Below are 15,419 nucleotides of genomic sequence, written 5' to 3' on the forward strand. Positions count from 1 at the left end.
AGTTGTTGTCCTTCAAGGAATTAATGGGACCATAAAAAAACACTAGAGTAAATAATTGTCCCAATTAACTGACGGGATAGTTTGAGAGTGATATGGTTATTGACAGTGCCAAGTGGGGTGGGGCTAGAACTAGAGGTGAGACTTGAGAGTGGAAGAGTTTGATTGTGTGGAAGCCATGGAGAATATGACATGGCACTGATGTGGCATTTGGGACAGGTGTCGACTTTTAAAGGGTGTTTAGTGGCATTGACATGGACAACCCTTAGTATTTGGACGAAAATACTATATCTGTCTTTAACCAAAACCAAGGTAGTATCTGTAATACGAAATGAATCACATGGAACAAAAAATAAAAGAGTTATACCATAGGAGGTGTTCACTATTTAACCCATATATTTATAGAAGATTTACATACGAACAAATATAAATATAAATCGTTACAAACATTAGAAAAAGTAAATGCTAAAAGCTAATCGTTACACAGCTTACAAACCTTTCATCATTCACTCTCTAACGTTGCAGAGTAAATGCCATAGATTGTTAGAGTAAATGCTATAGAATTAAAGAGAAACATTTATAAACGAGCTAGCTGGCATGGATGCATGGGGTTCATTTTCTCAAACAAACTGTTGAAGGTATTCTTCCACTGTGGTGTATCTGACATCTGGGTATAGCTCAGAGGCCTCCACTCCAAAGGATGCGTCAATCTCGAAGTTGGTGTGGTCTCCCTTCACTAAGACTGAGTGGTAGATTGCTAATATCAGGTTCGTTGGAATTGGAGACTCTGCAACAAAGTGTCAGGATTAACAAATACTTCAAAACACAAAACGGTCAAAATCAGAACATTTTTTTAGGTCAACTGTATTAACTAGAAATCAGGAAGGGTTTTCCCACTGACCTTGGATGTCCTTCAAAAGTTTCTCCTCTGGAACATAGATTTTCTTAAGGGTTTTGCCAATCTTTTTCTCCCAAAGGGCAACAAGCTCATTGAATGAGTAAATGTTCTTGGGAGGCCTGAGGTAGACTATCTTATTCAGTGTTCTTGGGTCATCCACAGCTCTGATCGTGTAGGTTCCTATGTCGTGTTCCGCGTTAAAAATAGCTGCAAGGAAAGAAAAAAAAAAAAAAAAAATCAAACAGTGACACATTTTTCACCACATCTACAACTGGGCTCATTGATCAATTATTTCACCTCCTCAAACCTCTCACAAAGTGCAAATATAGAGAATTCATTTCACAGTCTAAGAATTGTTCTGTTACATCTAACCGGATATATGGTGTCAATTTTAAATGACTTGACAACCCACATATTCACTATGTGGCAACAAATGGATCCAGTAATCCATTTCACTGATCCTCTTCCTAATGCAAAATGCTCAAAAGAATTGGTGGAGAGCTTAAAAGAGATAAATGTTAGTTACCCTTGGCATTTCCATCTCCGTAGATAGTGACTCTCTCTAGGAGGAGTAGTGACTTTCTCTATAGGAGGAGCAGTGACTCCTGGCCGTGCCATTGCAAACGTAGGGAGAAAATGTCCAGCGAACCAGTTGGATGCCACGTAAGTGTAGGGAATTCCTGCGGCCTCAATCTTGCGGCGGATTTCAACCCTGGTATCAAATGCAACCTTTGCTGGCCCAACAGCATGCACACGTTCCACGTCGTTAGTGAATTCCGAAGGGAAGAATTTCTGCATAATTATAATAACCCATCGAAAATATTTCTCCCGTTACGCAAATATCATATAATCAGAAACATTTCCATAGATTTTTTTTCTTTTTTCATTTCTCTTCCCCATTGTGTAGAACTTATATATATATATTTTTGGCTAGTTTATCAAATATGCTCGGTCAATAAAAATAAGGGTTAAATACTCTTATGGTCCTTAAATTTTGGAAACTTTATTTTTTAGTCCATGAATTTCAATTTGCATCACAGGCGATACCTCAGTTTTTGAAATGATCAAATTAGTACCTCGGTTAACTTTTTCGTTCAAAAACTAACAGCCTGCCATGTGTCACGTGACTCTATATAAAAAAATTAATATATATATATATATATATTAAAAATTAAAAATTAAAAATAAATATAAAAAAACAAGGAGGTGGCTGAGCCACCCCCTTGGTTGGTTTGGGGTGGCCAAACCACCCCTTGACCAAAAAAAAAATTCAAGATCGGTTTTGGCCCTTGGGGGTGGCTGGACCACCCCCAAGAGCCACAGGGGGTGGTTTGGCCACCACCAGGTCGGCCCGTCTAGGGGTGGTCGAACCACCCCCGTGGCCCTTCAAAGGCCAAACCCACCAAATTTTATTTTTTCCGTTTTGCCCTTAAGGTGGCCGAACCACCCCCATAGGCCACAAGGGTGGTTCGGTGGCTTCGGCGGCTTCGGCCACCCCCAAGGGCCAGACCCTCTAAATTTTATTTTTCCCGTTTTGTCCTTGGGGTGGCCGAACCACCCTTATACATCATTTCTCAAAATTGATGTATTATCTGTAATGCAAATTGAAACTCAAGAATTAAAAAATAAACCTTCCAAAATTCAAGGATTAAAAAGGTGTTTAACCCTAAAAATAATAATAATAAACAAATAAGCCAAAGTTTGAGTAGTTTAAAGAATCCAACCTTAACATTACCAGCCTCTTTAATGGCGGCAATAATCTTGTCCTGATCTTCTGCCTGTGGGTGGCCTACTGCCGATATCACCACGTCCACCTGCTTAATCGCCTTTACCAAACTCGCATGGTCATAGAGATCTCCCTGAAAAAAGCCCATATTAATTCACACCATCAGTCCATCACACTCTCTCTGACCAGATCGATTTAACCATCAAACCGGCAAAACACAAAACACAGGCACAGGCCGAGGTGCAGAAATTGATGCGCGTACGTGGAGCAAAGTGACGCCTAAGCTCTTGAAGTTCTGGACGAGTTTTCCCTTAATGGGATCAGAGACCGTACTCTCTCTGACCAGAGGAAAAGTGGGATGGCCAGCCTTTGCACTTGCTTCCACGATGAATTTTCCGAGGAAGCCGGTGCTTCCGATGATCAAAATCTTGCTTTTCTGAGCCATCTTGAAACCTTTGGCAAAAAAAGAGAATTATCCAACAAATGTTGTGGGAGACAAGGAAAGGTGAAGAAGCAGTGGGGATCGAGCACTATTTATGGATGACATGAGTGGACCGAGTGGTATAAAGTTACTATAATGGCCTTTTAATTGGTTGGGACAAAATTGCTTTCCCCCTTGACAATGGACATAAATTGCTATTATATACATGCAACACATATTCAAACACATCGATCTAATAAGGGGGAGGGGGGAACCTAGCCGTTAATATGACAAGGTTCATTGATGTCAGACCAATGGAACGCAAGTCTTTCTTCTCCTTAAAAGTTCAAAGTTCAAAGTCAAACTTTTATAAGATGAATTATTTTCATATTTTATTGCTTTTGAAAAATATTTTCAAGATTAAATATAAAGACTATAATATTATTTACTATACAAACATTTTAAAAATATTTTACAAAATTAGCGTGACAAAGTTTAGTGGACAATTTTTTATTTTTTATTTTTTTATATATTTTTTTTTAAACAATGGCTACTAGAACCGATTATATTTGATGAATGTTTTACATTTTTATCTCACAACTATTCTATAATATTGATGTAGTAGTCTCAATCAACCTTGAATTTCTTAATTTTTTTTTTTTAATAATAATTGGTCTAAGGGTGTGTTAGGATTACCACATCAGCATTACGAGATAATTCTGAAATAAAAATATGGTTTTTAATATTATTCAAAAAGTAATGCTAGACCTATAATTGATCAATAATTTTTTTACAAAATTTGTTAACAAATGTTAGTATATGATTAAAGTCACGACGGCCACTAAAAATAATTTCTTCTTGATCTAAATTTTATTTTTGTATAATTTTTTCTTAGAAAATAAATAAAGTATTTAATATATATATATATACGGTCAATTAATGGATCAAGTGGAGATTAGACCCACCGACTCTGGTTAGATATTGTTAATTACCATATCAAAACTGATTATCAACAGAAGTTTAAAAATATGATACACAAAGTTCCCTTGATGTTCGCTCAAGCAAACTTGGGACTCGTTGCATGTGGAACAGAGACTCCGCTCAACCTTCATTCCAACGACTTTGTAATAAGACTATTTATGTAATTTATTCAAGACTGTGTTCCTGACTTTTTGATTAAGCAGGTCGAATAAAAACAGCTTGACTGCCAAAGTTCATGTTATTTTCTTGAGAAGTGATTCCCGTACATCACATGTACAATAAGTGTACAACACCTCTCTCACATGGGGTGGGCCCTATAGTATGTGGGATCCACCCCATGTAAGAGGGGTGTTGTACACTTGTTGTACATGTGATGTACATTTATCATTTTCCTATTTTCTTAGTTTATTAATAAGAATATTGTTTCTTCATGCCACCTGCAATGGCGTATGGTGGTGGCGTGCGGCCACCCTAAGGGCTGGGGTGGCCTTCGATGCCTTTGCGGGTAGCTACCCTAGCTTTTGTCCTTTTCAATTTTTGTTTTTTTTTTAAATATAATTTTTTTAAGCTTTATTTATTTATATTTTTAATAGATTTATATTTTTTTTTATTAAGATCGATACGTGTCGCCATCTTATTGGGGCTAACATAACACTTAACGAAATCTGTCAAAATTTTTAACAAGATTTGGCTTCAGGGAACAATTTGTAAATTAAGCAAACCATATAAATCTTCAAATTAATTTTGATAGCAAATTGAATAATTTAAAATTTAAGGTAATCACAAATATCAATGATGCAATTTTTTCATAAAAATAATATTACAAAATTGAGTTCATGTACGTTACATGTATGTTATAGCACGTGAGAATTACTTTTTTTATTTTTATTTTTTATAGCATTAATAAGATCAAAAACATGTATTTCTTATATGTTTTAAAAATATATATCACTTTATTATACTAATTTGTTTTGAAATAATTTGTTACAAATTAGTTTATAACTAATTTTTCTCCATACAAAAAAAGGTGGGAGCATAACGATTTTTTTAATATAATCTATTTATGTTACATTGTTACGTCATTTAAAATCAAATTTAATTATTTAATTATTAACATATTAAATGTCACAAATTGACATTATAATCACGTCACCAACCATCAAATATAAATATTTAGTAATCCATATATATATATATATATATATATATATATATATATATATATATATATATATATATATAAATAAAAAAAATGGAGTACTTTTAGGCGCCATCAAATACGAATGGATCCATTACCATCAATGTGGACTATAAGGGGGAGGTGGAACCTTGCCGTTAATATGACAAGGTTCTCTTTAAAGTTCAAAGTTCAAAGTCAAACTGTTATAAGATTGGCTTAAAGAAAGTCACCTAAAGACCTGCATATAAGAAAAGATGAATTATTTTCATATTTTATTGCTTTTGGAAAATATATATTTTCAGGACTCATTATAGAGACTAATACTATATACTATACAAACATTTTAAAAATATTTTCCAAAATCAGTGTGACAAGGTCTAGTAGTCATTGATTTTTTAATTTTTTTTAAAAAAGAAATTAAAATAAAAAAACAATAATTGTGTTATTGGGTGGCAAAAATATCATTTTTTTTTATTCAATTATATTATCGGTTGAGATTTTTTGGGCCTTGCGAGTTGCGATGAGCTAGAGCAGTCAAAATTTCAATTAGAATTTAAAGGGATAGCAATAAATTTGGATCTCAACTGCCAATTGGATCATTTGCAAAAGACATAGATTGCTTTAACATTCAATACTAATAACATATAATTTATTCCAAACGTTAAAAAGATAGAAATTATGCTACACAAGTCCAACGTTCAAAATAAAACGGGACAAAAAATTAAATGCTAAGAAGATATAAAGTTTTCAAAATATTTTATTCAATTATAAACTCATTTCTTTGTAAGTTTCAATTATTATTATTTTTTTTTCTCTCTATTTCCCTATTCAAGTCTTATTCAAATTTGAATTATTCTCTCTTTCTACAATTCATTATTTTTTAACAACCCACTGCACTAAAATCATTCTAATTGCTATAGCGGATGAGTGATAAAAAGAAAAGAAAAGTTAGTTATCAAAAACTCAATCAATTACAAGCATTAATTTTTTTTTTTATTTAATTTCAGGAAAAAAAATTACTATTAAGAAGAACAAATTTATCTTTCCTTCTGTAGGTTGAAAGTGTTATATAATTTTATGCTAAAGATTAAAGTGAATTCGAAATAATTTTTTTGACAAATCAGGTTTTTATTGTTCTATTTTTTAAATTTATTTTATTGATAAAATCCTACCTAAGAATTAAAAATGTCACAAGAAATATTAAATGGATTAGTCATTTTATCAATTGAAAATGAAATGTTAAAAAAATTTGAATATAAAAATTTAATCAATAATTTTGTATCCCAAAAAAGCGAGAAGAATAATTTTTAGGTTAAATACCTTTTTGTCTATTGAGTTTTAACAACTTTATTTTTTTCTCACCTTGGTTTCACTTTCGATCATAGGCGGTACCTCGCTTATAGGCATATACCTAAATAGTACCTTTGTCCATCTGTTGTCAAGCAAACTAACGAAATTCAACTTCAAACCAATTAAAACTTGAAATGCGTCACATACATCATTAAAAAAAATACAAAATAAAAACTTAAATTAAAAAATCAAGAAAAAATAATTTTAAAAACTATTAAAAAAAAGGGGGTGGCTCGAGCCACATTTTTTTTTTTCTAAACCCTAAATAAAAATATAAAATTAAACTTAATCACATTTAATTAAAAAAAAAAAAAAAAAAGAGCTTTACTTGAACTGTCGTCTTAGGTCTCCAAATATATCAAGTTAGCACTGGATATGACGATTATGGCGCCATTTTGCTTAAGGTGGGCTCAACTCAATTCATTTAGTTAGTACATTGATTGCACGCTATTCGCTAATGAGGGAGTTTGCAAAGAAGAGATGTTAGAGGAGTTTGTTATGACTGAATCTATCGGTTAGTAATGTGAGACACGTTACATGTATATCTTTTGTATATCTCCCATTCATTTTTTTTTTTCTAAATCAACCATTGAATCTGTATGACTTACATGTGAATTCTTATGGATCCTATAAATATAATGGTTAATTTATATATATATAAAAAAAATAAAAAATAAAAAAAGAAGAAGAAGATGAATAAGAGATATACAAGAAATATAAAATATTAAGTTGTCTTCTTTTTATTGGTCCTCGTTCCACCCTTCTTTTTTAGGGTTTTAAGCATTACTGCCAATAATATTCTTTTTACTGGCGTGAAGATCTCATTCCTAAATTTGTTAGGAAGAGATGCATATCATGGGTAGGCAATTCGTCAAGAATCAGTTGTTGAGCGCTGCATCTCAGCAAGGGTGGACTTGGACCCTTGTTGATTATCTGGGTTTTGGGCCCATCAGACCTTCTGGGCTTTTTCGTAGGTGGCCAATGGAAGCCTGTCCAATTGGGCGACGCCACCTCTTCTTAATTCGGAGCACAAAGGTTGTCCAGGCCGAGCTCTGCGGGGACACAAAGTGGGTCCTCTTGTGGTGGGCCTGCTGTTGCTCGAATTTGGCGTCGCTAGAGAGCTTGAGCTTTGACATATGTTGCCTGAGCTCGGCTTGACCGACTTTGAGCTCTTGGATTTTTCTCAAAAGCTCCTCTAATGGTGGGTTCCCATTTGAGATTTGGGACTCCCCCTCTTTGTCACAAGGGAAAAAAGTGACGAGAGAGAGAGAGAGAGAGTTTTTTTGTGTAAACATGATTTTTTTATTATTATTATTATTTTTGAAAAAACCTTAGGCCTTGGAGGGCCTAGTGGCTCTGCCCCTGGTACATTCCACTACTAAAAAGTTGAATTACAAGTAAACAAAAAGCCGACAGAAGTGAACTCTCAAAGAACAAACTCAAATAGAATAAACAGTGATGAAATTGTAAACATAAAATAAGCAATGAGCCCAATAATGATATAAGGAATCATAAAAGACTTAAAAAACCTCTAAATATCGGTCAAAAGCCAAAGAAAGAGACCGTATAAATCGACTACATCAGCAAAATAGAGGACACAACTAACATCATAACTGTTATAAGACTTTCTAACCATACCCGAATCCTAAAAAGGGACACGAATAAATAAAAGACCCTTGCAATACCCTTCAACCCTATCCGTTCCTATTCCCTTTCTAAGTAATCACAGCAACCACATAAAAGAGAGGGAGGCACGGTAAGGGTTTGAAAGAAAAAGAGTTGAGTCTTGTTTGACGTTAATTCTTTTTCAATTTAAATTTATCTTAAAAATGATTTATAATATTATATCTTATTCCCTCAATTTATCTCATTTCTTAGAGGAAATAGTTATTCCTAAAGCTAATAAAGTAACCAAACGAATTCCATTACAATTTCACGGGAATTGTGATCCAAATTTCAACCTTTAATCCGGGTACCAAACATGCTAGAACACTTACCTCACACAGAAGGCCTCCCTCTCTCTTTCTTTATGGGCCCATAACCAAAACAAATTTAGGGCCCAAATAGAGAGATGGTCAATTAGTTACTGACCAGACCATTGACTGACCCAATAGAATCAACTTGGTTTGATTGCTGATCCCTTTGCTCGGTAGTCACTACAAAATAATTTTCTTTATTTTATTTTTTTTAAAAAAAAGAATTAAAAATTAAAAAATTGAAGTTACTTTTTACTTCAATACTTAAATAAATTCTACAATAATTTTCACCATCAGTTTAAATATTTTTTCAATTCACCAAGATTTAAGGAATGAAATTTAAGAAGTCTCCAATTAGTGCCCTAGCCATACTAACATATCCGGTCCAATTACCCGTCACCGAAAGTGTCATAATTTATAAATACTTATCGAATTAGCCATTAAAATTTAGGTTATCAGACACTTATCACAACAGTCACTAAAATATAAACCTCCAACCTAAGCTTTTAAAAAAAATGTAATATTTTTTGAACATTTTTGTTTTGGATTAAAAATTGTAATATTAATAGTTGTAATCCCAACAGTACAAAGGCATAACCATTCCTAAGAAAATAGATTTACAATCGTCTCTTCCTATACAAGACTGTAAAACGAAATTAATTAAACAGCTATATATATATATACACAAACATTAATCAAAGCTTTAATTATGGTCGAACAACATATCACATAAGGACAATATATATTCTGAATTTTGAACTTTTGGGAAATATTAGGTAAGAACTCCATCAATGCCTCTTGATTTCGATGGGGCCAAGCTAGCCACGTGGAACTGCGAGGTGTAAGTGTTGGAAGCACCTTCTTCATGAGGTGTCTCGTTCAGAAACGCCCAGTTGCTCCTAGTCCACCTTCAATCACAGGGTAAGTAAAATATTTTTTAGGTATTAAAGGAAAATAAATGTTAAAAAGTAGGTAAATAAAAAAAATTATTTTCAAAATTTTTAGCTATCAAAATACATATTCCTTTCTTTTAATTTATATATAGATGAGAGAATTGCTCAGGAAAATATATATATATAAGTGAGAGCAGAAAATGGGGGGTTTAAAAGATGTCTGCCATATTCTAATTCTATATAAAATTAATTATATATTAATTTTCATGTGAATAATATATTAAAATTAATTATAAGTTAAACTTTACCATCCAGTTTTCTTCTTGATTTTCTCCGGTTTTGCTTCGGTTTCCATGTCCGTGAAATCCTCCTTTATATTGCGTAAAGGTGCGGATTTCGACCTCTCAAACTTTTCCTGAGAGTCTCCAGATGTTCTTTCCTGTCATATTCATCGAGAATTCATGCATTTAGTCTTTTCATTCTATTAAAAATGTACGTGAAAATCACGAGCATAAAACTTTCATTTGTGCAAACCTTTGAAGTTTCTTCAGAGTGTTCTTCCTCATCTTCTTTCTTGTTTGCTCTCCAGTAAGCGTCAATCTCTCCTTTCGTCAGTGAAGAATTTCTCTTGAATGCCGCTGAAAAAACAAATTAAATCACTTGGAATTCTTTAAATAAAAAAAGAAGAGAAAGATTAAATTGGAGGAGGGCTGTGATCGATATTATTACCTGCCTTTGGATCAAGAACGGGCGAGTCCCATCCTGCTGTTAGAGAACCCATTTTTGCTCAAAAACGTACTTATCAAGTAATTAATATTTTGAACCAAATAATATTGGACGTCTCTTATATAGTGCTGGTGGTGGGGGCTTCCTAATCTTTTACTTGTTCTTATCCCCCCGGCCCCCAATGAATTTTGGTTCTCTGGAAAAGACTAGAATCCAATAGGCCCAACTTTTGACTTTTAGCCATGTTTTGGGATAAGGCTGATCATCTGAATATGACAAGCTACACTAACTTTTAGTACATTAACAATGTAGCAGCCCACAGATTTACGCAATGGTTTTAGGGTTTTATAGTTTATATGATGAAAACAAAGTTTCCTTCTAAATTTGAAGATTTGCCATTAAAATACAAGGTTTTTATATATATTTTTAAAGGACATAAATTTCCTACAAACTGATTTGTAAGAAATTTCATACAATCCACATATAAGATTGACACGTGAAAAACACATATTTTTTTATTAATTTTTTTTCTTCCAAAAATTAGATCCCAAATGATGTGTCACAATCTCTTATGATCTATTATTTTAAAAAATATGTCACAATCTTATCGTTTGGAAACTAACTTTTAGGAAGAAAAAAAAAATTAATTAGATGTCTAGCATTTTTCATTAAAAAAGCATGTGAAAAACACATGCTATTAAAACAACATGTATTTCTCATGCTAATCTTATATGTGGGTTGTATGAAATTTCCTACAAACTGGTTTGCAGGAAATTTCTGTCCCATTTTTAATAAGATCATTGACATTTATCTTTAGAATATGTAATTTTCACGCAAATTTTTATCTAAAAATGATACAAATTAACTACAAACAAATTGGTATGGAGCTAATTTTTACAAATCAATATAATAAAGTGACATATATCCCTTAGTATGTACTTCTCACACGTTTTAAGAACACGTCACTTTATTAAATTGATTTGTAAAGATTAGCTATATATATCAATTTGTAATTAATTTGTGTCATTTAAAAACACACATGAGAATGAATTATATTTTCTAAAAATATATGTTAATTTAATAGAGATTTTTTGTTGTTTTCTTTTTAAAATATTGAGGCGTCACCTTAACGTGGACGTACGTGTCAAGACTTCGGTGAGTCAAAAGGGGTATGTAAAGATTTTACTTGTTCCTATCTCTTTTCTATAACTTTTAGTCTAAATTTAAATATCTAATTTAATTTAAAATAATGACTATATGGTTGTTAAACTAAAAATATACATAAAGTTAGATATCTCTGCAGCTAGCCTTCTATGTTCTCTTATCTCTTCTTCTTCCTGATCACCGATATCCAGCTAAGAATAGGAAACAACATTTAATATTTAATAAAACAACTTTTTTTTTTTAAATTAATATTCCGAAAAGATAAAATAATTGTTTACAAATAAATGAGGAAATAATGTGTAAGATAAAAAGAACACGTACAGCTAGCGGAGTTCATCAAAGTAAAATTAAACAATTACAAAGAATATATATATATATAGTAGCTTAATTTAGTAATTTCCATTAACATCGGTGTTGTTAGAAATGGCAGGAGAGGGTTCTCTGAAACTGGTTGGCGCGGGTCTAATCCAACTTTTGCCATTAATCAAGTCCTTGGACAAGAAGGGTGCAGCTTCTTGGATCGTGAGGTTGTGAGACCATTCGACCCTTTTCGATCCAACGGCTCCAGCTCCATAATTTTTGTATTCCCCATAGTATGCCGTACTGTATGTAGAAAAACGAGAGCACGTCGATCACATTGATTCACATACGTACATATATTTTGAACACATGCATGTCAATTTTTTCTTTTTTAAAAAAAGGAGTACTGATATTTAATGAATAATGCTAGACGTCCTTAAAAATAATATAACTTTTAAAATTATTGTTAATCAAAATTTAATAGTGATTAATTACAAATCTAATGATTATTTGAAAAGTTATATCAATTTTAAAGGGAAATAAGGAGGGACGTTTAACATTACTCCTATTTAGTAGCTAGTTTGTAATACCATGGCCATACAACTTGATAGTGTGGTAGTGGAAAAAAAAAAAAAAAAAAAATTAAATGAGATATGATACGTTTATAATCTCTATAATTCTAACAATTTTTTTTTTAAAAATTAATCATTGAATATGTAAGATTCACATGTATGCAAACATATCTAATTGTTAGTTTGAAAAAAAGTTGTTAGGGTTTTTGTGAGGGCCAAAACCCTCACAATTTTTTTTTTTTTCTTTTTTCTCTTTGGCCGTCCTTTTTTTTTTTAAAAAAAAAAAAAGGTTTTAATTTTTTTTTTTAATTTTTTTTTAATTTTTTTTTTAATTTTAAATATTGGACGGAAAAATAAACAGATGTACCAAATTCGTCTTTTTCCAAAACTCAGGTATCATCTGTGATGTGAATTGAAACTAAAATACCAAAAAATAAAATTTTTAAACCACATATACCAAATATGTATTTAACAAAAAAAATATATTAAAATGTTGGATACATAAGCATTGTAATGTAATTGTTGTGCAGCTAACATATCTCAAAGGCATATAAAACCATTAAATTAACCATTATTATAAATAAATTAAAAAAAAAAAAATGCTTATAAACATTGTCATGTTGGTTCGATTGTATGAAAGTGAAAGATATGATAGTTAAATATTTAAAATTATATATATATATATATATATATATATATATATATATATAAATCCAACTTAAAAGAAAACTTTTGTTTACCGTTGTTTGGACGAGTCTCCCCAGTCATCCCAACCCTGGGGAAGTACTACCCCTGACATGTAAGTAAAGGCAAAGACGACCCTAGAATAGGCACCCCATGGCCTTCCGAGGATGGTAGTTTTCACGCCGGTGATCTTGCAACCCAAGAAGGCGAAGCCGGTGTTCTCCGCAGGCGACTCCCTACGTTGGGCCGTGATAGCTCCAGTTCCTTCCGACAGTGAGTGCAAGTGGCATTTCTGCATTAATCCAATCACAATTCGCACCCGCATAATATCAAACTACAATACAAGTCTAATTACGTACGTGTGACCATTTATTAATTATAATGAAGCAAATTCTGACCAAAACAAATTTGACAATTAGCCGCAAGCAATGAACAAAAGCCTTACTTAATGGTTTGGTTCCTGAAATCTAATATTATATCTAATATTTTTTTTTCTGGCATTTACGTTCATATATAAGAATGTGATGCCTTAAAATTTGGACTATAATTTTCATGTTTGCATTGGGAATAGTTAAAAATTTGATAAGATTTAATGGAATATGTGATTCTCATGTTATTCTTGCCAAAATATCCATATATTTTTCTCTTCAAGTGCATAAAGGCCGTTAATACAAAATTATTTAAAAATTAAACAAAAATTGATTGAAAAAAACTACATATAAATCGTGGTTCTTCTTTCATTTCTCGATCAATATATAAATTTACCCACGACCTTAATACATGCATGATGTTAAAAAGATCGAAAATGATCCTAAACCAATATTTGTGCGTGGAATGATAATTAAATTTTACATGCCAATTAATAAAAATGAATTTGGCTTAATTCAGTCCCGTTAAGGTTAGAATTGGACTAAATAGAATTAGAACGTACACATGTCTCATAACAGAAAATAAGGGACACAAGTCTCAATCCCGATGATCTAGTCCCGAGCCGAATCCAATAAAAATGTATAAATTGATAAGAGTAATGCTACACATCATCCCATTGTCCTCTTTTTGTCACCCCAAAATTGATGTGGCTCTTAAAATCGCCATTGGATCAAAATCCAATGGTAATCTATCATAAATCCAATGGTAATTTTAAGAGTCACATCAACTTTGGGGTGACAAAAGGAGGACAAAGGGATGATGTGTAGCATTACTCAATTGATAATCATGACCTAAAATATATAGGTAGCCTTATTATGTAAATTGAAAGTGTTACCTCAAAGAGAGAAGCAGCATCTCCACAAATAAAGTCAGTATCTCCTTCTATATAACAACTTCTGTAGTAATGCCTTCCAGTATCATCGAGTAGGGTATCCTGATGAGACAGGATTCTGCAACCATAGAATGCTGCCCTATCTCCCGAAACCCTTAATGCAACAGCTTTGGCACCGGACCCATATGTATTCTGTAAATGATCGATCATGTGTACGTATATATATATATAATTAGATGGACAAGACAAGACAACCTTAAAGTTCTGAAAACAACAAAAGCATGAACATATATATACATAATATATACCTGGATGGTGAGGAATCGTGCAACAAAATCGGAAGCCAACACAGTAAACGTTGGAGATACATATATCTCCCCGCTCTCCTTCCATGTTATTATCGTCTGACTGACGTTTGTGCCGCTTAGTGTTATGAAAGGCTTGTCGGCCGGCACAACAATCTTTTCTCTGTAAATTCCAGGCTTAACCCAAATGTATACAAGCTCCGAGTTGTTGGACGGCACAGCATTAATGGCGTCTTGTATTTTCCGATAGTCTCCCTTGCCGGACTGATCAACCCTTATCAGAAGGGCTGTATTCATCTGGGTTGGATCGGGGTCTGCTCTAGAAATGGCTATGAGAGCACATAAAGCTACAACAAAGAAGTCGATCAAATTACCGCGCTTAATCATCATATTGCAAAAAGATTAATGCTATATCACGAATGCAGTTTACTAATTATTATAAATAAACTGCTGTTATTGTCACGAGGGTAAGAAAAAGGAATGAAGATGGATTTTCTTTTATATCGCGAGCCCCAGTGAATGCCAACCAAGATGGGCCGTTTTCTTGACATGGAAGTATGATATCACCTTCAAGTAAGCGTGTGGACGCCATGACAGAAAGAGAGAGAGAGAGAGAGAGAGGGAGATTAGGTTTGTTGCCCTAGATAGAAGGAGACGCAAGGCCAGGGGAGATTTCGGATTTGTGCTTTAGACAGACGAAACAAATGTTTGACAAACGTGCGAGGTTTTTGTTTTGTTTTGGAGAAGACTATGGAATATAGCTTAAGATACACAAGTATGACACGAAGGTTTTTTTTTTTTTTTTTTTTTTAATTATTATTATTATTATTATTATTGTTTAATTTTTGTTAACTGGCCCATTACGTTAAACAGCGGGGTTGACCACGTGGTTCACGTATCACGTTAACCAGCCACTAAGGATGGACCCCGCCCGGACACAAGGCACGCCACCTCAAACCCGGATTTATCGAGAGAGTTCACGGAC

The 15,419-nt window shown here is 32.9% G+C and overlaps 2 protein-coding genes and 1 pseudogene across 2 annotated transcripts; all 3 read right to left on the reverse strand.

The window, feature by feature from the left end:
- Nucleotides 1-350: 350 nt before the first annotated feature.
- On the reverse strand, nt 351-3,150 carry LOC133865885 (phenylcoumaran benzylic ether reductase Betv6-like; annotated as a pseudogene).
- Nucleotides 3,151-9,098: 5,948 nt separating this feature from the next.
- LOC133866613 (uncharacterized) lies at nt 9,099-10,306 on the reverse strand. Its single transcript, XM_062303193.1, has 4 exons — nt 10,152-10,306; nt 9,957-10,060; nt 9,731-9,861; nt 9,099-9,437 (listed from the first exon to the last, which is right to left on the reverse strand). Exons 1-4 carry the CDS (start codon nt 10,201-10,203, stop codon nt 9,302-9,304), a joined length of 423 nt encoding a protein of 140 aa, XP_062159177.1. The 5' UTR covers nt 10,204-10,306; the 3' UTR covers nt 9,099-9,301.
- Nucleotides 10,307-11,571: 1,265 nt separating this feature from the next.
- Nucleotides 11,572-14,886, reverse strand: LOC133867227 (putative pectinesterase 11). Its single transcript, XM_062303942.1, has 4 exons — nt 14,438-14,886; nt 14,133-14,321; nt 12,925-13,160; nt 11,572-11,915 (listed from the first exon to the last, which is right to left on the reverse strand). Exons 1-4 carry the CDS (start codon nt 14,822-14,824, stop codon nt 11,702-11,704), a joined length of 1,026 nt encoding a protein of 341 aa, XP_062159926.1. The 5' UTR covers nt 14,825-14,886; the 3' UTR covers nt 11,572-11,701.
- Between the last annotated feature and the right edge of the window lie 533 nt (nt 14,887-15,419).

This window comes from Alnus glutinosa, chromosome 4, assembly GCF_958979055.1.
Source record: "Alnus glutinosa chromosome 4, dhAlnGlut1.1, whole genome shotgun sequence".
NCBI classification, from domain to species: Eukaryota; Viridiplantae; Streptophyta; class Magnoliopsida; order Fagales; family Betulaceae; genus Alnus; species Alnus glutinosa.